General features: G+C 47.1%; 1 protein-coding gene across 1 annotated transcript in view; it reads right to left on the bottom strand.

The window, feature by feature from the left end:
• Positions 1–27,975, bottom strand: part of COL7A1 (collagen type VII alpha 1 chain) — a 159,004-nt gene that overhangs the window by 53,547 nt on the left and 77,482 nt on the right. Inside the window, exons 49-76 of the mRNA XM_084832478.1 lie at positions 27,629–27,661; positions 27,179–27,250; positions 25,877–25,936; positions 25,169–25,204; positions 24,433–24,513; positions 23,448–23,483; positions 23,302–23,346; positions 22,415–22,486; positions 22,284–22,328; positions 20,432–20,458; positions 20,301–20,342; positions 19,064–19,144; positions 18,417–18,452; positions 18,264–18,299; positions 17,456–17,536; positions 13,535–13,570; positions 12,835–12,906; positions 12,079–12,123; positions 11,697–11,732; positions 10,212–10,247; positions 8,638–8,742; positions 7,891–7,926; positions 7,390–7,425; positions 6,360–6,407; positions 5,042–5,077; positions 3,358–3,489; positions 2,524–2,733; positions 1,980–2,015 (exon numbers count right to left, since the gene is read on the bottom strand). Coding sequence (XP_084688604.1) covers positions 1,980–2,015; positions 2,524–2,733; positions 3,358–3,489; positions 5,042–5,077; positions 6,360–6,407; positions 7,390–7,425; positions 7,891–7,926; positions 8,638–8,742; positions 10,212–10,247; positions 11,697–11,732; positions 12,079–12,123; positions 12,835–12,906; positions 13,535–13,570; positions 17,456–17,536; positions 18,264–18,299; positions 18,417–18,452; positions 19,064–19,144; positions 20,301–20,342; positions 20,432–20,458; positions 22,284–22,328; positions 22,415–22,486; positions 23,302–23,346; positions 23,448–23,483; positions 24,433–24,513; positions 25,169–25,204; positions 25,877–25,936; positions 27,179–27,250; positions 27,629–27,661 — 1,647 coding nt within the window. The remainder of the gene's footprint in view (positions 1–1,979; positions 2,016–2,523; positions 2,734–3,357; positions 3,490–5,041; positions 5,078–6,359; positions 6,408–7,389; positions 7,426–7,890; positions 7,927–8,637; positions 8,743–10,211; positions 10,248–11,696; positions 11,733–12,078; positions 12,124–12,834; positions 12,907–13,534; positions 13,571–17,455; positions 17,537–18,263; positions 18,300–18,416; positions 18,453–19,063; positions 19,145–20,300; positions 20,343–20,431; positions 20,459–22,283; positions 22,329–22,414; positions 22,487–23,301; positions 23,347–23,447; positions 23,484–24,432; positions 24,514–25,168; positions 25,205–25,876; positions 25,937–27,178; positions 27,251–27,628; positions 27,662–27,975) is intronic.

Here is a 27,975-nt window from a genome sequence, read left to right as displayed (position 1 = left end):
AAGATTCATTGTCTACAGCAACATCGTTATTCTCCATCCTACAACTTCCTGCTCATGTCACAGTTGGTTGCCACATCTTCTTCAGATATGAAATAACAACAACAACATAACCTATCAGCAAATGAATTATCTGTTCCACTACGTTGTGATTGGTGCCCATGTTCTTCAAATGCTAAAGATTCCTGCTTCAGATCTAATTTCACGTTTTGGACTTTCTTCTGTATGTTCTCCAAAATCCTCTCACTTAGCTTTTTCACCCTGCCCACCAGTCCATTGCATATTTTTCATCTGAATTAGTAACCTCCAATCTATTGCCCATTTACACAGAATTATAACCACCCACAAGACATATAGTCATGTTCCTGTTGATACTACTCCATGAGTCCTTTGTCTGGTCTATAGCATCCCAGAATTTCTTATGACATCCTCCTTAAAATCCAGGAGCTTCTCCATTTTACCAAAGAAGCCATTTTTTATTCCCTTTCTCAGAGTGTCATTATGCACCCTTACACAAATCTCTCCTTAAGCATTTGGTCTGGTTGTTAGCCTCTATTTGATTATAAATGTTCAAATGCTTCAAAAGCCCCTTAAACTCTCTGTAGGCCCCGAACTCTGGTATAAAATTTTGTTTTTAGTTTTGACAGGGTGTGCATAGCAAACATGCATTCCAGTCTTCTAAAGATCTATTCCACTGCCTCCTTTGCATTTTCTGGCCAAGAAGCCACTTCCCTTTGTTGATGATCCGCCCAATCAACTAATTAAGCTCTCTTTTTTCTGCCTTTCAGGCAATTAATGCAAAGATGGAAGTGCTGTTTTAAATTCCCCAAATGGTATACCATTTCTCTCCATATTGTCCCCTGCAAACTTAGGCAATCGGAAAGCCTCAAAGAAATAGGGCAACGTAAATGGAACTTGCACCCACGATTGCTGGCTATGGCCATGCCCTTGTTGATTCCTCTCCTGCATTATTCTCAGGTGGATTTATAGATTCATAGTGACTCTAAGATGCTTTGGACTCCTCACTCCTGTTTGAAATGCCAAATGTCATGTCGTGTTTCAAATATGGATGAGCGCGGCAAATGGACAGATTCAAATAAATATGGTCAACATTTCTTTATCTTATATATTAAAACCAGTTATCATAGTCAATTGCCATTATATCAATGAACAAAACCAAAAACTCACAAATGACCCAACCCCAAACCACTATTGGTTACATGGCAACACTATCTGTCATTAATTAACAGACAAATTGGCTAGAAGTTGGTCGCTGCCATTAAAAAGTTTCTTTTTGTCTGTCAGTTCTTGTTGCTTGGGTTCACTTTTCATCTACTTTTGGATGTCTTGTCTACTTGCTTTCTTCTCTTCTCTTTCTTCTCCTTCAGGTATCTCTTCAGTGTTTTCTCTTCAGCTTCCTCCCCTCCCCTACTCCAACTGACTTCTCCTCCACTCTTTCCCAACATTCAGCACTCCACCTTCACTTGCTTTGGATTCCATGTCACAAAAGTAAGCATCAATTTTTTTTAATTTAAAAAATGGTATCAGGGCACTTTGGACCATAGAGCTACTGTAACTTGGGCTACTATCCCTAGACAGTTGTGTTATTAATAGCTGCTTAATGGAGGAACTTCCCTGGCCCATCTTTTCTAACATGGACCTGCAGTGATGACACCTGCTGAAATTTTCTCCACCATGTAGATAAAGGAGTATCTGTTGCAGGAGCAACAGTCTTGCCCTTTAGGTTTGTGTAAAGAATCTAGTCTGATCTCCAACATGGTACCTGCATTACCAGTGTGTGAAGTAATAGCCGTGAGCTATCTGGTGTGTGTGTGTGTGTATGCGTGTGCGCGCACATAACATGCCCACATCCATAGTTAAAGATGCCCTCACACAGTTTGCTTTGGAATTAATCATGATAACCAGCAATAACAATAACATCCAAGTAAACTCACTTCTTAGGATCACTTAACACCACTCACCTGATCCCCCTGTGCACCCTTCTCACCCCGATCACCCTGGAATAAGAAAATAATGCTGGTGTTTTGTTCATGTTTTTTAAAAAGAGATAAATAAGCTACCAACACAGTGGTGTCATCTCTAACCCATGCATGCCCTTACTGAGTTTTAAAAACAACTGTAAATTTGCTCTCCCTCAAATAAGAAAAAATCCAGCAAGCTTTCTAGAGAATTTGAAAGCAACACATGGTTTTATTGTCACTGTGGTATGGGTGCATTATGTGTGTAAACTTGTTTTATTTTGGCCTTATTGTGTAATTTTATGTACATCTGGGTTTTCAAAAAAATAAGTACACACATGTTCCCCCCAGATAATGCCACTTAGCAGAATCCTTCCTGCTCTGCCTCTTCCACTCAGGCCAAGATTACCAGGCATTGATGAAGTTAGAAAATGCAGTCTTTTGAGGGGTAGGCCAAGGTTATTTGGGGCTTTACAGCTCCTTATCGCATTTGGTACTTTCCTGGTTAATGGCCACTCTTTCTCTTCCTACGTTTGACTATACTCACCTTCTCTCCAGGCCGACCAGCCTCTCCAAGTTCTCCTGCTCGTCCCGGCACCCCTGGAATTCCAGGTTTCCCAGGCTCCCCTGGCTGGCCAGGTGGCCCTTCTGGTCCCCGCTCTCCAATGGCACGTCCTATTGGGCCTTGTGGGCCTGGTGGGCCTTGGTCTCCTTTATCTCCCCTTGGCCCTCTTTCTCCAGGGAAGCCAATGAGACCCTGCAAGAAGCACAGAGCATATCCAGATAGCCTGAGATCAGCTTTCTCTGCAAAGGATGCTCAGAGCTGTGTATATCTGAACTGCCTCTGTCAAATGTGGCTGGTGAGAAATCACCATGTAGCTGGTGAGAACTGGAACAGAATACGGTTGAATTGTGCATTCCTATAGCTCTACTGTACCCTTCTGTTCCATATTTTATTCTCCAAGTACCTGTTTCTGATGTTACAAATCTTGTAATTCTCATCCCAAAAGCCTTGTATAAAACCAACATTTTGTCACAGAATTCAAACATTTTGGTTGCAAAACTAGTGAAGCAGTTTCCTGGAAACCTCTGCTTTATTTCTGGTGAACATTTCCCTAAATAACAGTAAAATCATATTAATGTGGTTTAACCAATGCAAAATCTATTTGGAATGCATTTTTCCACATCCATTTCAGCTCTAATTTAAATGCAGGCCCACTGACACTAGATTCAGGATGCTATCCAGAAAACCTTAATTGTATTGATTTTAGAAATTTGCCATTATACAGTACTTGATGTGTGAAGAACCTTCTCCAAATGGGGCCTAAAGGAAGAACCTGAGACAATAACTAATTCTAATATATGGACAGCTCAACCTCACCTCTTTGCCTGGTGCTCCCCTTTCTCCTGGATCCCCTCTGTCACCCTTCAGTCCTCTCCGGCGATCAGGGACAGGCAGGAGTTGATCAGAACTCCCATCATAAGCACCAGTGATCTCCCGCAGTGAAGAAATCTGTGAAGGAAAAGTTAGATCATTCACTGAAGCAACAAGAAGAGGCACAACATCCCTACCCTCAATCTGGAATGCAAACATTTATAAGCACTGAAAACCACACAGATCCTTTCCAGGATATTGTTCATGCCCATAGATAGTAAATCAGAGGTTTATAAATGACAGGATCACTTTAAGGTAGCCTTTGCCAACCTGGTGTCATCCAGATGTTTTGGTCTACAATTCCCATCAGCCCCAACCAGCATGGGCAATGATCAGGGATGATGGGAGCTGTAGTCAGAAACATCTGGAGGGCACCAGGTTGGGAAAGGCTACTTTAAGGTATATTGTCAGATGCACTGAGAACCTTCACTTATTTATTATTGAGGTTTAGTTCCTCCCTTGCTTTTGGGAACAACAAAAATTAAAGTGGCTAAACATGGAAGTGTGAAATACAAATGGGTCAAAGAGGCCAATGAATGGGGCCTCACTGCCCCTCCTGCTGTCTCTCATTGCAGACATGATTGCTAATAAGAGTGGTACTAGGAATTTCTGTGAGCCATGAGCTAACAGGATGCTACTCTGCACTATTCAGTATTTCAAAGACCTATTCTACAAGTGTCAATGTCTGGCATCAACACCTCAGTGACCCACCCTGATCTCCAGCCACATAAAAACAGACCAAATTTATGTTGCTATATTTTCACCTCTATTATTATTTATATTATTTTTGAACCAGCTAATAATCAGGTTCAAAACCCATAATGAAACACAGAAAATCCCTCATCCCCCATATCAGTAACATCTCACATTAAAAAGATAGGTGGTGTTTATTTCTTTTATTGCTGAATTTTTAATTTATTTGTTTTTATGTTATGTTTTAATCCAGATTTTGTTGATCTGGATTTTATTGTTAGCTGCCCTGAGTCCCAAATTTTGGTAAAAAGGTGTGATATAAATATATAAAATAGATAAAACTAACATAATAACTTATTAAAAAGCAGCATCAGTTAATCAAAAGATTCGCTGCAGTTTCCATCAAACTCAAACACTTGCCAAACCAAATATGTGTGCAGTACCCATCTAGACCGCAGAAGAGAACTTGGCCTATCTCCCCAAGGAGGGCATTCCACATTTTACAGCAGCCTACGCCAACCTGACGACCTCCAGATGTCAGCTGGAGGTCTCACACAACTCCCAGCATTCCTGGCCATGCTGGCTGGGTCGATGGGATGCTGAAGCCCAAAACATCTAGAGGGTAACAGGTTGGGGAAAGCTGCACTGTTAAAAAGGCCCAGTCTCTTGTGTCCACCTTCCATACTGCTAACAGGAATGGGACATAAAGCAGGGCCTCCAAAGCCAATCTTAAGGCTCTGGCAGGTTCCCATGGGAGAAGGTGGTCCCTACAGTATCCCGGTGCTAGTCTGTCAAGTGTTTTAAAGCTTAATACCATCTCTTCGAACTGAACCTGGAAACATTTCCCTCCATCTGCCTGGTTATTCACTCGTCAGAGCCAGGAATGTGGGAAGTGTAACATGACAGTAAGGTGGCAGAAGTGGCTATTAATTCATACCTTAATACCGTAGGATTCTAGGGCACGCTCAACATTCTAGACAAAAAGAGGAGGAAAACCATCAGCAAAAAGTAAAAAAGAAAGAAAAGACCTTTAGAAATAAATATCAAACACAAAAATGTCCACTCCATTCCTTACAGGAGGATTCTGCCCACCCTCCAGCCCTCCTTGTCTGCTGCTTCCCATGGCTGCAGGTCAGCCCCACTGTGACCTCCCAATGGAGCAAAACCAGGCAATCTAGTAGTCAGGGCAACACCACACCCCTGCACAGTGAGTGAAGTGACTCAGCAGCTGTCATTCAGAGCATACTGGAAGAGACTACACATCAACACACACACAACCCCATCTCTGCCTATAGGATCTGCACCGGGAAGAGAGTTGGGCATGTGAGACATCTGCCACAGGCTGTAAGTAATCTGGTTATTTCCTGCACTTGGCACTTTTTGAGGAACTGGTTGCTGGCCATATTATTTATGAACACTTGACTGCATTAGGACATTGTGGTGTATTTGGCTCTGGCTTTATGCATGATTGATAAATAGTATCCATTGGTATTGTGTTTTAGACAATATTGCTTATTTTGTAATGTATTGAAAATATTATAATACTATTACTGAAATGAATGTTGAGGTTATTATTCTGTTTTGAAATGAACTGGTACTAGATTGTTTATTGTAATGATGTATCAATAAGCGCTAGAAGAGTCTTCGCTGGATAGATCCCTCGGATGCCATGCCTACATATATACGGTGCCATCCGAGGAAGGGAACTCCCAACTGAAGTCACCTACAGGAAGCTGTACAGACAGGTGGTTGTGCAGTGGCACGATTCAAGTTGAGACAGTTCTGTCTTTCCACCAATGTGTTGCAGTGCAACTTCCCAAGCTTCCATTTCAGATTTTTTTTTTTTTAACACACATGGGTTTGTTCTCCCAAGTTGTACAATGGAAAAACACACCAATGCACCCTGATGATGGCAGTGGAGAGGCACAGCAATGTCACAGAACTGGGAAACCGGAAACTGATCTGGTCCAGCCTCCTGCACAAAGGCAGACACATCCTTCTATCAGTCCTGCCCAGATTAACCAGTGCAACCCTGACCACAATGTGCCACGTGCAAAGAGCAGGCATAGTGCAGTAGAGTGCCTGCAGAGCAAATACCTTGCCCGTGACTCAAGCCATGCTGCATACGCCAGGCAAGACAATTCTTGCCAACATGCCCTCCCACCAAGTCCCAGTTTGACCTGGGAGCAAATCCTTGCGCAAGTTACCTTCCCCTACCAACCCTTCAGGATGGAAGAGGGTGCCTGGCAACTCACCGGTGCTGTCCCAGGCTCGCCTCGCAGCCCAGGCTCTCCAGTTCTCCCCTGGGGGAAAAGAAAAAAGAAAACAAGGGTCATTGTGGGTAGCTATGGTACACCAACGGGCACAAGGAGCAGACCTTGATCGCGTCACACGTGGTACTCTACACCTCAGGGAGAGATCGCTGGCAAATAGGTGAAAAAGGCAGTGGGAAAGCAGGTGCTTTCTGGTTTACAAGTACATACTGGGTTCCAAGGCACAAGTGGGGTGGGTGCACCCTCTGCAGTGTTAGGAAGTCAGGTACAGGACTAGGTCAGCCATCTTTCTTGGTGGCAAAGGTGAAACAAACAAGGCAGCACCTCTCTCCGGAAAAGTGTCAGTGTAGCATGACTTCTGTATCTCTCTATCCAATGAATCTCTAGATTCGATCCCAGAATACATTTCATCAAAATGATGGCACAGGGCCTCGAACGGCCAGCTGGGCACACTGCACCTGTGCAGAGGCCTCTGCCGTGCAGCCTCCGACAAAAACCTCATTGATTTGATTTGCTGCGTGCTATGCCAAAGGCCTTTGTGCATGCACCGTGTAGCCTAGCACAGACTGGGGGTGGTGCAGAACCCACTCGATCCACCTGAGGATTCCCAAAGTCTACTTTAACCCAAGGTTGGTTGCATACATTATCCAAGTTTTACACAACAAAAAGGGAGGCAAAACCAGTAACTGTGGGCTGATTACAATTTGCACCCAGTCACAATATAATAAGGCTCCCACATGACTGTTTTATTTATTTATTACATTTATATCCTGCCTTTTTAAATCCTTAAGGAACCCAAGGCAGCATACATAATCTTCCTCCTCCTCCATTTTATCCTCACAACAACCACAACCCTGTGAGGTAGGTTGAGCTGAGAGTCTGTGACTGTCCCAAAGTCACCCAGTGAGCTTCCATGGCCGAGTCTAATGATTCTTTCATAAAGGGTTTCAAAGCTCTGGGGAGGGCTGGATTCTGCACTGTCAGATGCTCTGCGGAAATGAGAGTTACCCACCTGCTCTCCTTTGGATCCAGGCTCTCCTCTGTCTCCCTGAAACAAAATAAGCATGGGAAGTCAGTGTGCAGCACTATAGGGAGAAGTTAAGCTCTGACTCCAGGTGAACGATACTTTGGATCTCTGACTCGAGATGAAGGGTGCTTTGGGTTCCAGGATGGACTGTGACATGTGCAACAACATATCCTATTACCACAGATGGAGGTAGGTATGTGGGATGCCAAGATATGCATGCCTCTTCCACAGGCACCTTATGTATTTTCTGCCCATCAGCCCTCTGACAAAATTGGCCCTAGGAGGAAGACATTCTCCCATCCCGTTTCCAGAAGAATAGACTCCCCCACACTTTCAGATCTGGGTATTTTCAGATCCCAGGGATCTGGCAAACACATAGGGAGAGCTCAGCTGCCATGGAGACAGAGGTGAGAACTGCATTGCACAAGTGACTTTCTTAGAGCACCAGATCTGATGCAAAGATGAAGCAGAAGACTTTGCACCTACCTTTTGTCCGGAAATCCCAGGGAGGCCCGGCATACTCTGAAAACAGCAAGACAGATGTGACCAAAACAGAGCCGCTAAGCAAGGACAAAAAGCCTAAGTTAATCGCTAGCAATGTAGGCTCTGCCAGGACTCCCAGAATAAGGGTTCACCCTCAAAGCCCAGAGATGTCCTGTAGAACTTTGGACTCCTTAAATGCTCACTGCAACCCCCACTAAGATCTGTTCCCAGCTCTGATTTCAGCTTTTTACAGCACAATCCTATGCATGTCTATTCAGAATCATTTCCTGCTGAGTTCAAGAGAGCTTATTCCCAGGCAAGTGTGTATAGCAGCCCTTCCTAACCCAGCACCCTCCAGATGTTTTGGACTTCAATTCTCATCAGCCCTAGCTAGCATGGCTAATGGTCAAGAATTCTGGGTGTTGTAGTCCAAAATATCTCGAAGGCATCAGGTTGGGGAAAGCCAAGTGTATAGGATTGCAGCTTTGTGCCAGTCTCTTGCCTTTGCTGAGACTTAGGATGACTGGTGCCCTCCAGATATTTGCATTTCAACTTCCATCAGCCCCAGCCAGCATGGCCATGAATGCTGGGAGATGAAGGCCAAAACATCTGGAAGGCACCAGTCTGGGAAGGCTGCTCTAGAACACTAATTCTGCTATCAATTTACCTTCCTGGAAGGTTCTGTCTGTTTCTGCCAATAACGGAAGCACAAACAACATCAGGTATGTTACGTGGGGAGAGGCTACCCACCTGGCCTGGTGGCCCAACTTGTCCAGGCATGCCAGGGACTCCTGGTGGCCCTAGAGGTCCTGGAGGCCCGCCGGTCCCTCGCTCTCCTTTAACACCTTCCCGACCCTGCCAAGAAAGAACAAACAGAAAATATAAGGGGCTACCTTATATGGAGTTCATCTAGCCTACAATAGTCCTTTTCTGACTGGCAGGGTTTTTGCAGGGTCTGAGGCAGAGGTTTTTCCCAGCTCAGCTCCCAGAGACCCCTTTTAATTGGAGATGCCTGGGCCCCTTTATACATGCAATGCTAATTATCAGCTACGGTTTCCCCTTGGTCATTTCTAGTGCTCTCTCAAACCCACTTTCCTCAGCAGCCTGTGGTCCTAAGGCCCCACAAACCCTGTAATCTAATTCCAAGCCTCCCTTTACAACACCCTTCTCCAGCCTGGTGCCCTCCAGATGTATTGGACTACAAGTCCCATCACCCCAGCCAGCATGGTAATTGTCCGTGCTAGATGGGGATGCTGGGGGTTGCAGTCCAACACATCTGGAAGGCACCAGGCTGGGGAAGGATCCTTTGTAAGTTTCCCCAGAAATGTGGAGGAGGATGTTATATCCTTGGGTCTGGGGAAACTGTGCCACAAACTCCGTCAGTATCTTAAATGAAAATGCCATCCACATATTTTGTCAAGCAACATGACATAGAAAGTGGCAATCTGTGAGAAATGGAGTGGATGAGGCTAACAGCTCACCCTCTCCCCACAGCCCCAACCCCTATGCCCAGCTGCAGTCACAGGCCTTTTCCAGAATGTCTAAGCAGAAACACATGCGCAACGGTTACTTAATGGTTGCCCAGGATTCAGACATCTTCCCCCAAGGAAGGGCTCTCGCTTGGTGGATAAACACATTTATCCAGCAGGCAAACCACATTATATTCATTTATTGCTGGAAAAATGCCATTATTTTTCCTAGCTAGCAGGGCCATGGTGATTTGACGTGCTGTCTACAATGTCACCAACACTTCTTAGGATAGTGTTAGTGACAACGGAGGGAGAGGGGATGAGGGAAACCTGCAAGTGAGGGAAACCCAAACATACTCGGGCAGGGGCTGCTTTGGCCCCAAGGGCCACCTCGGGTGTCTGCTGAGGTGGTAGGGCTGCCCATGTGCGCGCACACGCACCACTATATGTACTCATGTTCCCCCCCCGCCCCACAGCAGCAGATCTTGGTCTTGCAACAACAGCATCTGTTCCTTGTCACAGCACCAAGGTGTTAAACCACCCCCGCTCCCCAGCCACCCCAACCTGATTGCTAACAGAAGGAAAAACCACTCTAGAACAGGCTCTATGGTTGCTGCCACAGAATCCTCACTCCTAGAACATCCTAGGAGCTGGCAGGAACCTTCAAGCACTGCTTCCCAGGACATTCTAGGAATGAGGCTTCTATGGAAGGAACCATAATACCTATTACTGGAGCTTTCCCACCCCCCCTCTCCCACTCCTTTTGGGGATGTTCTGGAGGCCTCTAGACAAGGCTTCAGGGGTTGCCTGTGGATTGCAGTTTTTGCACCCCTGTTCTAGGGCAACAGTACTTACATCTCTGCCAGGTGCTCCAGCTTCACCTTTGTCTCCCTGGGAGTGGGAAGAAGTGAAGAAAGATGTATCACTGACATTATAACTGCAGTAGACAGAAGACTGAACTCATTACCCTCCCCTTTCTCTTCCTTACACAAAGACAGCCAAACGCTTCCTTGGACCCCTATACCCATCACTTCTACAGCCCGAGGCATTTTTATTCTAGAAGTAAAATAGCTACATGACATGTCTATCATGGTCCTTTACTACAGTTGGACTGAGGAAACTGGTGTGCCATCTGGAATGTGCTGTCTAAGGGCCCAACTGGACATGACTTATGTTGAATTCTAGCACAAAAATCCTCCCCCCGCCCTTGCTGGTGGCACAGCACCAGTAAGCAACAACTCCTGCGCTGCTAAAATAAAACAGTATTTCATTTGAAACTCACAAAAGGGTTCAAGATTCCAAAGTGATTTGAATTTCATGGAATACAAAAATTGCAAATGTTACACATATTTGCACTGCAAAAGTCGACCCTGCAGTTCAGCAGTTCCTACTAATTCCCTAACCGTCTGTCAGATGTGGAATGAACAAGGCATCAACGATGGTGAGGCCCTCTCTTTGGAGAGAGGAAGACTAGGGTTCTATTTTCCTTTGCTTCCTTCTGGGTCTTGATTGTAGCAAAAGATCCACTTCCTCCTTCTGTGCCCCCGACTTATACCGTGGCTGATCTACTCCTTTGGTCTGCTCATGATCAATCACCAATAGCTAATATGATCAAGCTGCCTACATATCCATATACCAGGGATGGGTAATGTGTGGCCCTCCAGATGTTGCACTGAAACTCCCATCAGCCCTAGCCAGCATAGCCAATGGTGGGAGCTGATGGGAGCTGTAGTCTAACAACATCTGGAGGGCCACACATTCCCCATCCCTGCTATATCCTAATAGTGCAACTACTTCTTCAAGTGTGAATCTGTATGTAGCCAAAACAGCACCACCCACACACCAGAGGGAGGTATTGGCAGGCTTGGGAGAACCCCAAGAACTGCAGATAGATAGATAGATAGATAGATAGATAGATAGATAGATAGATAGATAGATAGATCTTTAGGATAAAATTGATGTGGACCCCAAAACAGGCCAGCGAGGACTGAGCATGCTCAGTGGCCATGGCATGCTGAGAGAGAAAAGATGGAAAAACAGGCGCAGGGGGTGGAATGGAGGATTCTGGAAGCAGCCAGGGTGGTGGTGGTGGGCTGATTTGGATTGGCACTGTGGTGCTGAGGGAAGGGGAATTCAGCCCTTTACCCCCATGCTATTTCCCCAGTGTAAATCTCCCCTAAAACTGCTGCTACTAGCTGCAGAGGGGAGGGGAAGGCAGGTGTTCATATTGAAAACTTTGCTTCACAGTACAGCTGACCCTGCCTTCTGCTAGGTCACAAGAAGGCTGGTTACCTGAAGGAGGCCTGGCCAACATAATGGAAGAAAATACAGGGCCTTTACCTTCCGCCCGTCTTCTCCTGGTGTCCCATCTTCACCCTGGAAAATAAAATGGCCTGTTCACATGTGTATTCCAGGCTCCACTAAGAACAGCCTTCCCCCAACCTGGCACCCTCCAGATGTGTTGGACTACATCCTCCAGCCAGCGGCCATCCTGACTGGGGATGATGGGAGTTGTAGTCCAACACATCTGGAGGGCGGCAGGTTGGGGAAAGACTGCCTTAGAAGCAGACACTCTAATTGTCCCAATTGCTATAAGATCTCATAAAAACGTGGCACCTTTTTAGTTGCCCCCACTTCCCCACCCCCAATTCAATCCCCCTTGCCTGTCAGGCCTGAAGCCCCACTTCTCCAGCAGGGGACGGGGGACAGGCCCATCACTCACATTCTTCCCATTCAGCCCAGGTTTGCCGTCATCACCAGGCTTGCCCTGGAAAAGAAAGGCATGCTGTTAGCCAGAGGAGTACCTCCACCAGGAGGACAGAACAACGACCCCATGGAGCACCCACCAGCACATGGCACATGAGGATCACCCATATGTTAGACCAGTCCCCACAGAACACCCGACACTGGTGTGGCTGCCGGCTGCCAGTAAAGTAAGCTCAAGTTCTCACAAAGGCCAATGAGCTTGGAGCCCTGCTGAGAGGCCAGCTGCATCAGGCTTTGCCTCTCCCCTCCTGCCATCCAGCAGCCGTTCCATCAGGCTGGAGCAGGACAGCGAAGAAGCAGGACCACTCCATCGGCTCAGCTGAAAGATTAGCAAGTGTGGGGTGCCTCCCCTCTCTGAACTCTTTCCACTCCAGCTGGTCATGGTAAGACCTACAACTCCTGGCTGCATTACAGCATTGCATCCGCATTGCGGCAGGTGATATATGAACAGTACAACGTTAAAAATGAGTTCCCGAGTTTTCTTGTTCTCCTTTTCCCTCCCCATCCCTTTTGTGACATGTCTTTTTAGATTGTAAGCCCTGTTTTTATTGATTGGCAAGCTGCTCTGGGAGTTCAAAACCTCCGGAGGGTACCAAGTTGGACAAGGCTGCTCTATGGAGAAGTATGACCACTGGTGTCATTCCCCACAATGAGTGGGATACTGGCAGCGGATGCAGGTCAGCCATCCTGCGTCTTTAACCCTTTTACTCACAGCTGGCCCTGGAAGTCCTGGGGGGCCAGTTGCTCCAGGAGGGCCCTGCTCGCCACGCAGACCAGGCAGACCCTGCCAAACAGGAAAAAAAGGTGATGAGAAGCAGACCCCTGCTGGTCTGTAGAACAGGAGGCAGACCCATTTCTTCTAAAAATATTTAGTAGCTGAAATTAAGTGGAATCACACATGCTGTTAGCCTGGGAAGAGAGTGCCAGGGGCAAGCACTCTTCAGCACAGCAAGACTGGTGGACAACTTGACTCTGCTGACTGCCCAGAGACCAGCTAAACCAGCCATGAATCTGGTGCCTTCCAGATGTGTTGGACTAGAATTCCCATAATCTCCCAGCCACCATGGCCAATGTCCATGCTGACTGGGGTTGACGGGAGTTATAGTCCAATACATCTGACAGGCACCAGGTTCGGGAAGGCTGAGCTAAAGAAAGAGGGAAGGAGACCACCATATTCAGGATATCCAGCAGTCAGCGGAAGGCCTTAGAGCCTAAGAAGTTTAACCTTCAAGTTCTGTCAAGAGGAACTGTGTTTGAGCAGGCCAAGGAGAGGGAGAAATAATGATAGATGGGCCAGTACTCTGGGGTAAGATGTCAGCTTCTAAGTAGCACCCCACTTTTGAAACAGGTTTGCAGGAGAAAGTATCAGTATTTTAAACTCACATGCCCTGATGTGGGGCTCCCATACTTACATCTCGGCCAGCATCGCCCTGCTTCCCTGGGTCACCCTAGGAAAAGGGAAGAAAAAGTGGACGTGATCAGAAGCCAGGCACTGTCCTGTGTCTCCTGCCTGCCAGATTATACCTGCAGGTCCCAATAAGGTTTCTACCGCTGTCTATTCTCTTTGAGAAATCATGGAGGACGGGTGAAGTGCCAGATGACTGGAAGAGGGCTAATGTTGTCCCTATCTTCAAAAAGGGTAAAAAGGAGGAACCTGGGAACTACAGACCAGTCAGTCTGACATCAATCCCTGGGAAAATTCTGGAGCAGATGATAAAGCAATCCATCTGTAAGCACCTTGAAAACAATGCCGTGATTACTCGAAGCCAACATGGATTTGTCAAGAACAAATCCTGCCAGACGAATCTGATCTCATTTTTTGATCAAGTAACCTCCCTTGTGGACTGTGGGAATGTGTGGACATCATATACCTCGACTTCAGCAAAGCTTTCGACAAAGTGCCCCATGATATCCTGATGAGCAAACTAGCTCAAAGTGGGCTAGATGAAACAATGATCCGGTGGATCCACAGTTGGCTACAGAATCGGACTCAAAGAGTGCTTATCTTCTCAAACTGGGGAGAGGTAACGAGCGGGATACCACAGGGCTCAGTCCTGGGCCCAGTGCTCTTCAACATTTTTATTAATGACTTGGAGGAGGAGGTGCAGGGAATGCTGATCAAATTTGCAGATGACACAAAATTGGGCGGGATAGTGAATACTTCGGAAGACAGAAACAAAATTCTAAGTGATCTGGATAGACTGTAGCACTGGGCAGAAAACAACAGAATGACATTTAATAGGGATAAATGCCAAGTTCTGCACCTAGGAAAAAGAAGCGAAATGCACAGTTACAAGATGGGGGATACGTGGCTCAACAACACTACAAGCGAGAGGGATCTTGGAATTGTTGTCGATCACAAGCTGAATATGAGCCAACAATGTGATGTGACTGCAAAAAAGGCCAATGCTCTTTTGGGCTGCGTTAATGGAAGCATAGCTTCCAAATCCCAGGAAGTACTAGTTCCCCTCTACTCAGCACTGGTTAGGCCTCATCTGGAGTACTGTGTCCAGTTCTGGATGCCACACTTTAAGAAGGATGCAGACAAACTGGAGAGGGTTCAGAGGACAGCAACAAAGATGACCAGGGGACTGGAAACAAAGCCCTATGAGGAGAGACTGAAAGAAATGGGCATGTTTAGCCTTGAGAAGACTGAGGGAATATATGATAGAGCTCTTCAAGTCCTTGAAAGGTTGTCACAGAGAGGAAGGCCAGGATCTCTTCTCGATCATGCCAGAGTGCAGTGCACAAAATAATCGGCTCAAGTTACAGGAAGCCAGATTCCTGCTGAACATCAGGAAAAACTTCCTGACTGTTAGAGCAATATGACAATGGAACCAATGGGATCTCCCACCCTGTAGGCGTTCAAGACGAGGCTGGACAGCCATCTGTCAGGGATGCTCTGACTTGGATTCCTGCATTGAGCAGGGGGTTGGACTCGATGGCCTTGTAGGTCCCTTCCAACCCTACTATTCTATGATTCTATGATTCATATCTCTCAAAGTCATGGGAGTACAACAGCAAGTGTTATTTCCATGGGCACTGTATATTATGCAACAGAATACAGACAATCTTCATGTCAGGGTGGAAACTGAGCTGATAGAACCCCAGAGCAGTTCTGATTCTGAGGAGGAACAGCAATCCGTGGGAGAGGAGCTCGCTCATCTCTCACAGGCACAGCAGCTGGCAGAGATTCCTCCTGCCAGCATTCCTGGGATAGATAGTGACCCTGGCAGCGAGAGAGCACTGGAGGAGGGCTTGCTGGACACTCGGCGCCGACGCAGGGAGCGACGACAGATGGAGGGTGCGGAAAGGAGGCGTAGCGCTCGTTTGGCGCTCAAACAATGGTCGCGTCCCGAGGACCCAAGGGAAAAGAGGGAGGATCTCTCCCTAGCCCATAGGTTCAGGGTGTTCCCATGGTTCCCCTTCAAACGGGGACCAACTGCCTAAGCTGGAGCATAGGCTACTCTACTATCTTTCCCCAGTGCTGTTCCTTGCTTAGTTGCTGGTGATTAGCATCTGAAAGAGTCATAAAGTAATAAAGGATTAAAGCCTTGAAAAGAATCCTTTTGTCTGTGTCTTCAGTTGGCTACTGGAGTAGACAGTAAGAGGCAGCTAAGGCGCCCCTGACACTTCAGTGCTCAGGATTGGTTCATAGAATCATAGAATACAAGGGTTGGAAGGGGCCTATAGACCATCGAGTCCAACCCACTGCTCAATGCAGGAATCCATGTCAGAGCATCCCTGACAGATGGCTGTCCAGCTTCATCTTGAATGCCTCCAGGGTGGGAGAGCCCACTACCTCCCTAGGTCATTGGTTCCACTGTCGGTTACTGCAAGACTCAGGAATACAAAGCCAGTCTCACTCATGCCTGTAAAACCATCACTAGCATTATACAGCAGCATCCTCGACAGGCAAAATTATAGGAACTCAAAGTCTATGCAGACATGCAAAGGTTATCTTACATCAAGGTGGTTGCAGGCAGCGCTTTCCAAACAGCTGCAACTAATGAAAGAAACTCTGTGGCACATTTGTGCATTTGCTTTGAATGCTAGTGAACACTAGGTGACAAGGAAGGACGCATCACAGTGGTGATGTCAGCAGCAATTGTGGGCTCAGGATCTAGCGTAAAATGCTACACTGTTTAATTTCTGTTTGGTCTAAGGTGCTAAGATACCCTTTAGACTAGCCCTGGAGGCAAGGCCCATCATTGCTATACATCAGCTAATGCTTGTTGTATCCCTCTACTCTGACTTTCTATATGCAAATTAACAAATCCACAAAAGGCTGTGGATTTGTCAAAGAACCGTATTTCTCTTCTTCCCATAAAAGTCAGGTCAGTTCTAGAAAAGGCCTGACATATCTAACCAAAACAGGAGGCACAGTTAGGACTGTGCAAGATCACACATTCTCCCTGAACAAATGTTTTATACATTCCTTTTTACAGGTGACAAAATTAGGTTCAAGGATGATCCAATGAAGGGAAGGGTGCAATCCTTTGCATGTTTAGACAGAAAAAAGTCCTACAACTCCCAGCCTGCCCTAGCCTGCTGTGCATATGCAATCTCTCACATTTCAAAGAACTCGTCATTAGACAGAATCATTGTGCCTGATGAAGAACGCTGCGAAAGTCAAACTTGCATCCTCCTCCACCAACTCATCTGGTCCAATAAGAACAACCATGAGGCCTACTTGGTATCTTTTATTATTTGGGGATAAAACAGTAACCACCACAACTCAATGCCTTTATTATGGACATTCATAGAACAGTAGGGTTGGAAGGGGCCTATAAGACCACCGAGTCCAACCCCCTGCTCAATACATTGTTAAAGGTAGACTGCAAATGCTACAAAATGAGTGCCTACCCTAATTCTTCTTTATACAGACTGGCGGTAGCTCCCCAGAAGAATTGACTGGGCTAACTGTAAAGCAGTGTCATTGTGGCTTAACTGTATGTGTAACCCAGGAGAGGGCAACCTCAGGACAAATCCGGCCCTCCAGGGATCCCAATTCAGCCCTCTGGGGTTTCCCAGATGGCCCCACCCTCTTCCATTGTCCCATTCCCCTTTTCCCCAGATCACTGATTGTTTGGTGGTTTCCCAGCTTTCCACACACCCCTGCCCTCCATTCTAGAAGGTTGAAATCCTTCTCCTGAGGCCTACAATAAACTATATGCTGATCTTTTTGGTAGTTTGGCCCCAACCCTTTTGCCCCAGGCACCACTAGAATGTGGCCCCCAAGAGCTTCTCCAGAATTTAATTCAGCCCCTTGGGCTGAAAGAGGTTCCCCACCACTGTTGTAGTCCATACCTTTTATCAAGCATCACACTTACCCTTTGGCCTGCAGGCCCTGTTTGCCCAGCCTTTCCATCCAGCCCATTCCGGCCATCCAGTCCTGGTGGGCCTCGGTCGCCCTGAAGGAGAAAGAAAGTGAAGGCAAGAACACTCCTGGACTACAGGAAGGTGATAGGTAGGAAGAATGAGGACTGTGGGCAAGATTTGTAGACTTGGAGCTAAAAACCAAAACAACCCAATGTTCTGCACCAAGGTACTCCAAACTCTGAGCTCACGAAAAAGCTGAGAAGCCAAGCGTTATGGAGCATGGCACCAGTGAAATTAAATTTATGTAAACTGACAAGAATCTAACAGGGCCCCACACAGCCCATTTCAATGCTGTCATATATGGAAGGCCAAATACCGATGCGAAGTTCCCACTCCCATTTATAAGACTGGCACGACTTCAATTATAATCGGTCCAACAGTAATGGACACATCATTATATCCAAACTGATTGACCACCATTTTTCCTACATATGCTCCACGTGATTCCAAAGAAGCTGATAGCAACATAGGTCTCTTCTGATTCTTATTATTTACTGCCTGTGGGTCCGTCGATGCAGACTCTTCAGTAGGAGTTTCCTTATCTGCAACAGTGGTGGTTAATTTAAAAAAAAAAAAAAGCCAAGGTTCCATCCAATGCCAACTTCTGCATCAGATTACAAATATTGCAATTACTTGGGGACATCATAACATAAGGACAGCCTTATATATGCATTCAGTGGGTTCCCATGGTTCCTGCCACAGCATTGCCCTTCCTTCTTCCACCTCTTCTGGCATGTGGCTTACTCAGAGCTCTCTTACCTTTTCTCCCACAAGGCCTCGATCTCCTGGGTCACCCTGCAAAGAAAAACAGATAAGGCACAAATGACCACATGGAACTGGGCAGTCAGTTTTCCAAGAACCACAGGGGAGGGAGGACATTTTGTTCCTTTCCAAGGTGGGGGGGGGACTTACACGAACTCCGGGGAGACCTCTGGAACCTTCAATTCCCTGCAAGAGGGGGGGAAAAAAAGATGTCTCTGCAATAGCAGTGTGTGAAGGGAGTAGCTGATCCTTGCTTCCATTCAGACATTCCTAACCTGTGTTCAGGCCAGCTGAATTGTCCTGCTGTCTTGTTATGCTTTGTACACAGAAGAACAGACTTTCCCCCATGAAGCCTCTTTCCATCTTCCCTTGCCAGGGTTCACACTTCAGAGGGCAAGCTTCAAGGCACCCCTCTCTCCAGCCCTATCTCACACCATGATAAACTCCCTCCCGCACACCCACCCACGATTGACTAGTAAGGCACCTTCCTTTGAAAGCATCCAACATTCCAACCCATTTCAAAGCAACCCATTCCAAGGTACCACCATCCGGATGGTGGTGGTGATTTGTTGGTTTTATTGACAGCCCTTCTATTCACAGGTTACCCAAGGCCATGGTGTAAAGAGAAAATCATCAATAAAAACAACAAACACCTGCCCTCCATTCCACACATCCAAAACTTGTCTTTCTCCAATGTTTATTTGTGCCCAACTCTACATTGCTTCAGACTTCTCTTGATAAGGTCCCAACTCCCTTCTTGGGCCTCCTAAGATATACTCTAATGAACTCATACCTACCCGTTCTCCTGGCAGGCCAGGTAAACCAACCTCTCCTTTCACACCTTTCATTCCATCCTCTCCAGGGTCCCCTGGCTCCCCCTGAAAGGGAAACAGGCACACACAGGGTCAGAAAAAACATGAAAGCCTCATTCCATAGTTAAACTATATACTGTATGAACTACTTCCTTCTCTCTGCCCTGAATCTCCCACCATTCAGCTTTATTGGATAACCCTGGATTCTAATCTTGTGAGAGGTCCACTTTCACCACACCATAATTTTATACAACTCTATTACGTCCTCCTGTTGCTTACCATTCCCCCCCCCCAAACTAAATAGCCCCCATGCACTGGGGGTGAAAGTTTTCCCCTCTGCTGTTGCCAAGATCCCAATATTTATCCCTGTCCCTCCTTCCTCCCCAGCAGGTGCTGTTTGAAGTCTTAAAAACCTGCACCTTAAATGCAAAGACATATTTAACTAGGTTGGCTCTCAGAAAAATCATTCGTTTCCACAAAACGTGGTGATGTCCACCAACTTAGACAGCTTTGAAAGGGGTTTAGATAAATACATGGAGGATAAGGCTATCAAGGGTTAGTAGTCATAGTAGCTAAATGCTGCCACTGATCCTAGAGGGAAGTATGCCTCAGTGTACCAGTTAATGGGGAACAGCAGTGGGAGAGGGGCTATTGCCCTCAGGTCCTGCTTGTGGGCTTCACAGAGGCAGCTGGCTGGCCACTGTGGGAAACAAGATGCTGGACTAGATCGCCCTTTGGCCTGATCCAGCAGGGCTCTTCTTATGTTCTAGCCCTTGCCTCCCTTTCTATGGCCCAAAAGAAAATCCCTCCTCTGAAACTGGGTTTGCATTGGGAGGAAATCCCCCACTGGTGCCAATAAAGGATTTCCTCCCAATGTAAATAGCAGAGGAGGGGCTTTCCTTTGGATGGAAACGGGGGAGGAAAGGGTTAATTCACACCTGCTGTGACACTGATAATAATCTCTCTCTCTCTCTCTCTCTCACACACACACACACACACACACACACACACACACACGATGGAGGGGGGAGAGAGAAGATACTGTTTGCATAGAAATACACTATACATAAAATGCAAGGACATATTGAAAATCACATTCAGCTTAGCCCTCAGACATCATATCTTTGCAGGGAGCACAGTTGTGCCTTCCCAGTTCTGCCAGAGACTGCAGTCTTCCCACAGCTCTCACCAGGGAGATGCTAGGATCTCATAGGACAATTACCTTCTCGCCCTTTTGCCCTCCTCCTCCGGCTCCCACACTGACCTGCAAAGCAGAGAAGGAAAGGGGACATGTCAGATACTCGCAGAGTCAAAACAAAGTACTGGAGCTGGGGGGAAAAACATGGAACTTACTGCCTGGCCTGGGGGTCCTGGCTGCCCCTGGAGGGAGGGAGGGAGGGAGGGAGGGAGGGAGAAAGAAGAACAAAGATTAAAACACTTAAGTGGTGATTTCGCACTGCCTCAAATAAGAGTGCACATTTGTTCATAGGGGGAAAGGGAGTCCTCCATTCATTTAAACATCTCCACCAGGCATTGAGAAGGCTCTGCGTTTCTTTCAGAACTCAGTGATGGAGAAGACATCAAGGAGGGTCAGGACTTCAGAAATGACCAGCTAGATCAGCCTTCCCTGTTTTATTGATTGATTTATGACATTTATACCCTACTTTTCTTTCATGATGGAACTTAAGGAAGTGCTCTCAGATGGTCTTTCATCTATGCTAGGGGGACAGGACCTGTCGCTCTCTAGATGTTATTCAACTCCCATCAGCTTCAGCCAGCATAGCCAATGGTCAAGGATGATGTTGTAGTCCAACATCTAGAGGGCCACAGGTTCCTCATCCCTGATCTAAACACTGACGAAGCCCAGACCTGCTTATTAACTTCAGCAAGGTTGCTGCATCATGGGCCTTCAGGCTATTGCCTTTCCCTACAGCAGGGGTCCCGCTAAGCTCTCCACACCCTGCCCACTTCAAAAACTTATTTTTAATTTATAAAGTTGAAAAAACATTAGGGCATGAGGTTCTCCTTCCTGTTCCTGAACCTGCCTCTGATCAGCTGTTCAGCAAGCAGGAAGGGAAGGGAAGAGTTCTTTCTTGGCCCACCCAATCTTCTTCTGTCTACAGAGAGATCTTCTTCTTTCCCCTTTGCTCTCACTCTCCCAGCCTCAAGCCTTGCTATTTCTCTCAACCCCTTTCCTCACAATTTCTCTCCCATCCCCATCCCTAGCTTTCTTCTTTCTCTCCCTTCCTAACCTCTAGCCTTGCTCTCTCACTCACCCCTTTATCTTGCCATTTCTCTCCACTCCCAGCCTTGCCTGACTATTTCTCCCCCTCACCATTTTACCTCACTGTTTCTCCCTGCTCCAAGCCTCACTCTTTCTCTCCCCTCTACCCCTTTCCCTTGCTATTTCCCCCTCCCTCCCAGCCTCTAGCCTTGCTATTTCTCTCACCCTCACCTCCTTTGACTTGCCACCTGCCGACGGCAGCCATTATGTGACTAGCCTCAGTGGGAACCACTTTGTGGTGGTGCCCACAGTAGTTTCTCAAATTCCCAATGTGCCCACAGGTCCAAAAGGTTGGGGACCTCTTCCCTAGAGACTGGATGTCAGCCCCAGAATCAGCACAAAAAATATTAAACACTCTACCACCAGATGTGCCCTTATTAGTATAATGTGGGGAATTGGAGCAGTGGTTCCATCCACAGTGCCAAGTGCCTTTGGGATGTGCATGCAGCAGATGGGATTAGAGAGTGCTACCGTGAACATGTGAGGGAACAGAAGGGAGAAAGAATATGTACAGGCCAAGAATTTGAGGCACAGGAGGCTCTGCTTGCCAACGTGGACGCAAGGAGAAGAAATGGATTTGAACGAGAGGTGCAGCGAACAATAGCCAGTCCCTGTGTGGCCACTCCAGGAGGTCTAGATCCTTCATGTCTAGACTATACTAAGGTCTGTAACGATGGGGGTGCCTGGAAGCTCTGATGGCTGGGAAGGAATATGGAGACAGCCTACTGCATTAAAATAGCATATTTGTTCTACAGGCCCATTCAGCCCCATGCACCTGCCCATTCCCATCTAGAGCTCCCAGGGTGGTCTAGGTCTCTAGGGAAGATCCCAAATAGCAGATTTAGACCGGCTGGAGAAGCCCTCAATAAGAATAAGGCTCTTTTGAACAAACACTAGGAGAAAGGTGGCCCAGATACTCACAGGTTCTCCTCGGTCACCTTTTGACCCTGGTGTTCCAGGACTACCCTGTAAGGAGAAGAAGCAACATAGTAAAAGCAAAGCTATGTAGCCAGGTGCTGCAAGAGAATTTGAGGGTGGCAATGTGCTCTTACATTTCTCCCATCTTCACCTGGGTCGCCCTGGTCCCCCTTTGCACCAGGGAGCCCTCTGTTTCCTGGCAGGCCCTTCGATATAAAAACAGAAAAACAAACATGCTATTAGGTGGCTCATTCCAGACAGGAAAAGGCTGCAGGGACAGTGTCATCGAATTGGCTAATCAAGGGGTGGGATTGTATGGCGGAACTAGTCAATAAAAGGGGCAATACAAGGGCCTTAAAGGCAACAGATCTAGGGAATACAATGCTGTTATTTAGTTATGATTTTTTTTAATTTAAAATTATTTTTAGGCCATCTTTAAGGGGAAACCCCTCTCAAGGGGCATACAAGATGAAAACCATACAAAATATACAAATAAGCAATAAATATGCAATAAAATACTAGAAAAACACATTACGCCAATAAAACCTGCATCCCACGGATTATGGGAAAGCCAGCAAAAACAGGTGGGTCTTCTGAGCCTTTCTAAAGACCTGCAAACAAGTTGGTTTACATCTGCTAAAAAGCCATCAAGTCAAAGGGAAGCTGGAATTTTCCAGGTTTGCCCAAGAACGTGGAGGATTAGTAGTTTATAAGCTTTCAAGGTGTAGGCCTACCCCCAGTGAGCTACACCAATCAGCACTGCTGATGCTTATATCTCGATTGTTCAGGTTGGGGCCAGACAAGGAGGGAAACATTCCCCAACAGCTCTTCTGCACCTCCACGAAGTCCTGGCTCAAGCAACAGAGAGTTTGGAGGGAGGGATGGCAATAAAGCTACAAACCATCTCACCCACCCTACCCCACTTCAGCACTTACAACATCCTGCAGCTACATCCCATGACTGTCTCCAGCCATTCTTATGCCATGCATCACAACCTGAGTGGTGCTTCCACTGTACTTACCCGCAGACCTCTCTCTCCAGCTTTGCCTGGTGGACCTGGCTCGCCCTTGGGACAGAAAAAGAAAGAGAGCAATGACAGACTGCTGATTAAATGAAACAAGCAAGAAAATCAGCTGGCAGCAGGCAAACTCAGAGACTATTACTTACTGGGGTCCCTTCATCTCCTTTGTCACCTCTTTCACCCTAGAAGCAAAGAATCCACAGCAGAGAAATTGTTTCCATTAAAAACACAACACCCGCAATTGTTCTCACCAAAACACAACAACATCCTCAACAGATCTTGTGTTTCAAGTGCCAGTATGCCAAATGAATCTGCTCGTTAAACATCCTTATGCCCTTAAGCTGTGCCATCTAAGGCAATAGGTCAGAATTCCAAAGGATGCCAACATGCTACAAACCTATCCTTGTATCCCCATTCTACAGATTCTTACAATGTTAAAGTTGGAAGGGGACCTAGAGATCATCTAGCTGAACCCACTGCTGAATGCAGGGACTACAATGCAGGATGCAACTACAGCATCCTTGACAGATAGCTGTCCAGCCTCGGCTGAAATGTCTGTATGCCGGTGAAAAATGAACATGACTCTGGAGGAAAAAGACTGGTCCTAGAGAGGAAGTGGATGGTAACCTCTTCCAAACCAAGTCTTTCTTGTAGAAAAAGCCTGCCTTCTAGTGGACTGGGAGGCGAGCACCCTACAGATTAGGTGAGAAGTAGGAAGAATCTGACTTAAGAATGATGTAGCAATGTTGCCATGGAACTCTCCTGCAAAGTCATGGAAATCATGTCCATGCAGCACTGCCAGCATCGTTATAAGGGTGCCACTCCTGGCTGGAACTGATGTGCCTCCCACATTTACTGGCAAAAGTTCTACCACCAACAAGAACATACTAATGATGGTACTAACTCAGAGGTGGCCCACATTGTCTAGAACACTGAACTTCAGCTGATGGGTTAGGATTCACTGGGTCACAGCCTAACCTACGATGGGTCGTATCAGCACCACTGCTACCATACAAATATATGGTCAAAAGTTAAGATGGGGGTCCCCACGTGAATGTTTGGATTAAGGTCTGAAGAAGGTGAAGAGTACTGGCCTAGAACAAGAGGGGGAGTGCCTTCACTCTCACTTACCTCTTTTCCTCGCTGGCCTGTCTGTCCGATTGCCCCTGGTCTTCCTGGCTCTCCTCTCTCACCTGGCTCTCCTGGGTCACCCTAAATAAGGGAACAGCCCAAGGGAAAGAATGTATCAGTTCAAATAAAGGAGGATCCTGGATTAGGCCCAAACTCCTGACCATCATTCACCAGCACACATCTGGGAAATCTAGAAGGTGTCTTTACACATACACAACATGCATACGCGCACGCGCACACACCCTATTATCCAAGCTGTACAGAACCACCATCTGAGAGCCAGTGTGGTGTTATGGGAAACATGTTGATCTTGAACTGGGAAGACCTGGGTTCAAATTCCTGCTCAGCTACGAAGCTCATTGCCAGATTTTGGGCTACTACTATCTTTCAGCCAAACATAGCTTGCGGTGTTGTTTTGAGATTAAAATGGGGGAGCAAAACCCACTCTCCTGGAGGGTATACGTGTAACTGTAAACAAAACAAATATTTTTACTATATCCCAAATGTCTGAGCCTTTCCAGCTTGAGATGATGCCCTGCCTCACAGGTGGGCGGAACCAGAGTCTCATATTCTAGAGAGCATGAGGCGCACCCTGAACGCCTAGGGATCTGTGCAGACAGGATCCAGGTGGGTCTTCTACCACACACTGAATATCACATCCCTGTGAGCCCCACCCGCCCAGCCCAGAACCCCATCAGTGCCCTTTTACTCCCTTCATCCAATGCACAGTAGTTACCTTTGGGCCGGTTTTGCCAGCCAGGCCGACAGTCCCCTGGTTGTTAGGAGGGAAGAGACAGTCATTAAATAGGGTTCTATATCAAGTCAGGAAAGCAGAGGCTCCTAGAGAGGCAAAGTTGTTCCATAGTTTCTTTCAGGCTAGGATTAAGAAACAGCTCCAGGAAAAGAAAGGATCCTTCTTACCCACAGGTTGTAAGGATGCACAGTCCTAAATCCTTCCCCAGGAGTATTTAGCTGGCTGCTCAGACTTGGCTCATGCCTGCCACTTGCAAGCCTCGAACCTGCCTGTGATACCTGCTGGAGTTGGGAGCTGAGGCACTGCACTCATGTCAGCAAACTGGGTCAAAAGACTGCCAGGGCAGGCTAAGGGCCTACTTACTACCAAAGTGCAGAGGCAGAGCAGATCCCTGCTCCTCGGAGAAGAGATGGGGGGATTAGGAACACAAGAAGCTGCCTTATACTGAGGTTAGACCATGGGTCCATTTAGCCCAGTACTGTTGACACTGATGGCTCTCTAGGGTTTTGGGCAGGAATTTTTCCAGCAATACCTGGAGATGCCAGGGATTGAACCTAGGACCTTCCATGTGCAAAGCAGGTGCTCTACCACTGAACCACGGCTCCTCCCCTCAAAGGATTAACAGAGCAGCACTCAGGGTATCCAGCTGGCTGGCTGGCTGAACATTCAGGAAATGAGAAGAGAACCTACCCTGTCCCCTTGTTCTCCTTTTGGACCAGGTAGGCCAGGGACACTGAATCCAGGAGGCCCCTTAGAAGAAAAACAAAGCCATGTCAGAATTTTAAAAAGTCTTCCTGGGATGTGTCGCATCCCCCTTTACACCTCACCCTTCCATACACCTACAATGATGTGATATAATCTTTACTTTAAGATCAGCTTCACCTATATTAAGATTTTACCAAGTTTTGGTCTGCCACAGGCCAACGTGGAATTCAGCCACCCGGAGCAGGAAACTCTTTTGTCACATGGGCATAAAAACAGAACTTCAGTGTCAGGGTGGAAACTGAGCCGATAGAGCCCCAGAGCAGTTCTGATTCTGAGGAGGATCAGCAGTCTGTGGGAGAGGAGCCAGCTCATCCCTCACAGGCACAGCAGCTGGCAGAGATTCCTCCTGCCGGCATTCCTGAGATAGATAGTGATCCTAGCAGTGAGAAAGTGTGGGAGGGGGGCTTGCTGGATGCTTGACGCAGACGCAAAGAGTGACGAGCGATGGAGGGTGCGGAAAGGAGGCGTAGCGCCTGTTTGGCGCACAAGCAACGGCCGCCTCCCGTGGACCCAAGGGAAAGAGGGAGGATCTCTCCCTAGCCCATAAGTTCAGGGTCTTCACATGACTCTCCTTCAAACGGGGATCAACTGCCTACTCGGCACATAGGCCACTCTGCTGTTCTTTGCTTAGTCGCTGGTGATTAGCATCTGAAAGAGTCCTTAAGTTGTAAAAGGATTAAAGCCTTGAAAAGAATCCTTTTGTCTGTGTCTTGAGTTGGCTATTGGAGTCTACTGAAAGAGGCCGCTAGGGCGCCTCTTGACATTCAGCATCTAGTGAGATCTCACTCCAACTGGAAGGACCCAATCATGATTTGGTAATCAACTTGAACAGCAGGGATTTGAAGCAGGGCCTGGTAAAGTCTTATGGAACAGAGGCAAATCAGACCAGGTCAGGATGACGGGCAGCAGTGGGAAGGAAGGGCTCTGTCACCTCCACTCTACCAGAGAAGAACCATCCTGCCCTGCTCTGCCTCCAGTCGCCAAAGCAAAGGGCAAATTCTGTGGCCTTCTCTAGAATGGTCCTGACATTTGCTCTCCTGGCAGGTGGCCAGATAAGCGCCCAGAAGTGGAAACAAGCTCCAACTAAATGCGCAGGTGTGTGCATCTCACTTTGGGTTGAAATCCAGAGTACTAAATGGAAAGATACACAAGTCCTGCATGATGCATCTTCCTAATCAATGTATGCTGAGACATCTCTGCATAAGCCTGAGCACCAAGGACACTCACATGTTCCCCTTTGTTCCCAGCCTCTCCTCTGGGTCCAGGTGGCCCCTCTGGTCCTCCAGGGCCTCTCTCCCCCTGAAAAGGAGTAGACGGTATCATGGCTTCAGTGCTCCACAGTATCACATCAGCACTCTTGCTTCTTGTCCTAGAGCCTTCCCCAACCTGGTGCCTCCAGATGTGTTGGACTACAACTCCCATAACCCCCCAGCAAGTATAGTGGGGGCACCAGGTTGGGGAAGGCTGCCATACTGTTAATGAAAGACAAGTGTGGCAGCTTCCTAAGATGCTGCCAAAATCCAGGAACGAAACCGCTGGAAAAGAGACCCAGAATGGACTTGAAGCATTTTCTTCAAGGGATCCCCCCCCCCCAATATACAGCAAACAGGGTCATTATTGTGCTCTACTGCCTATTCTGAAAATCTCTACTCTACAGATTTATTACCACGCACTTACCTTGTCTCCTTTGATTCCCGAGAGGCTGGAAGCCTAGGGGAGACACACAAGAAAAGAAGCTGCTGAGACCTTTCCAGAGCATATTGTGAAAATACCACCTCATCACTGAGCAGCACCTATCCACAATTACAGGCTGTGTAGAAATAGCCAAGTGAGGTCAGAATCTCCCCTGTTCAGGATGGAGGGCTGACAAAGTTCTCCATCTGCCCAGCAACTAGGCAGGATGAGGAAGGGGGATGGTGATGGTGTAATAGGCTTTGGTCAGTTCTCCATCCATGCAAGTGTCTCTCTTTCAATCCTGGGGAGATTCAGTGGGTGCTAGATGGACATTCCCATACACAGAATAC

Source organism: Heloderma suspectum, chromosome 2 (assembly GCF_057233095.1).
Source record: "Heloderma suspectum isolate Gila_16-S chromosome 2, 16-S_ref, whole genome shotgun sequence".
NCBI classification, from domain to species: domain Eukaryota; kingdom Metazoa; phylum Chordata; class Lepidosauria; order Squamata; family Helodermatidae; genus Heloderma; species Heloderma suspectum.
Note: the sequence above shows the minus strand (reverse complement) of the source record. Positions and strands in the feature narration are given on the sequence as shown.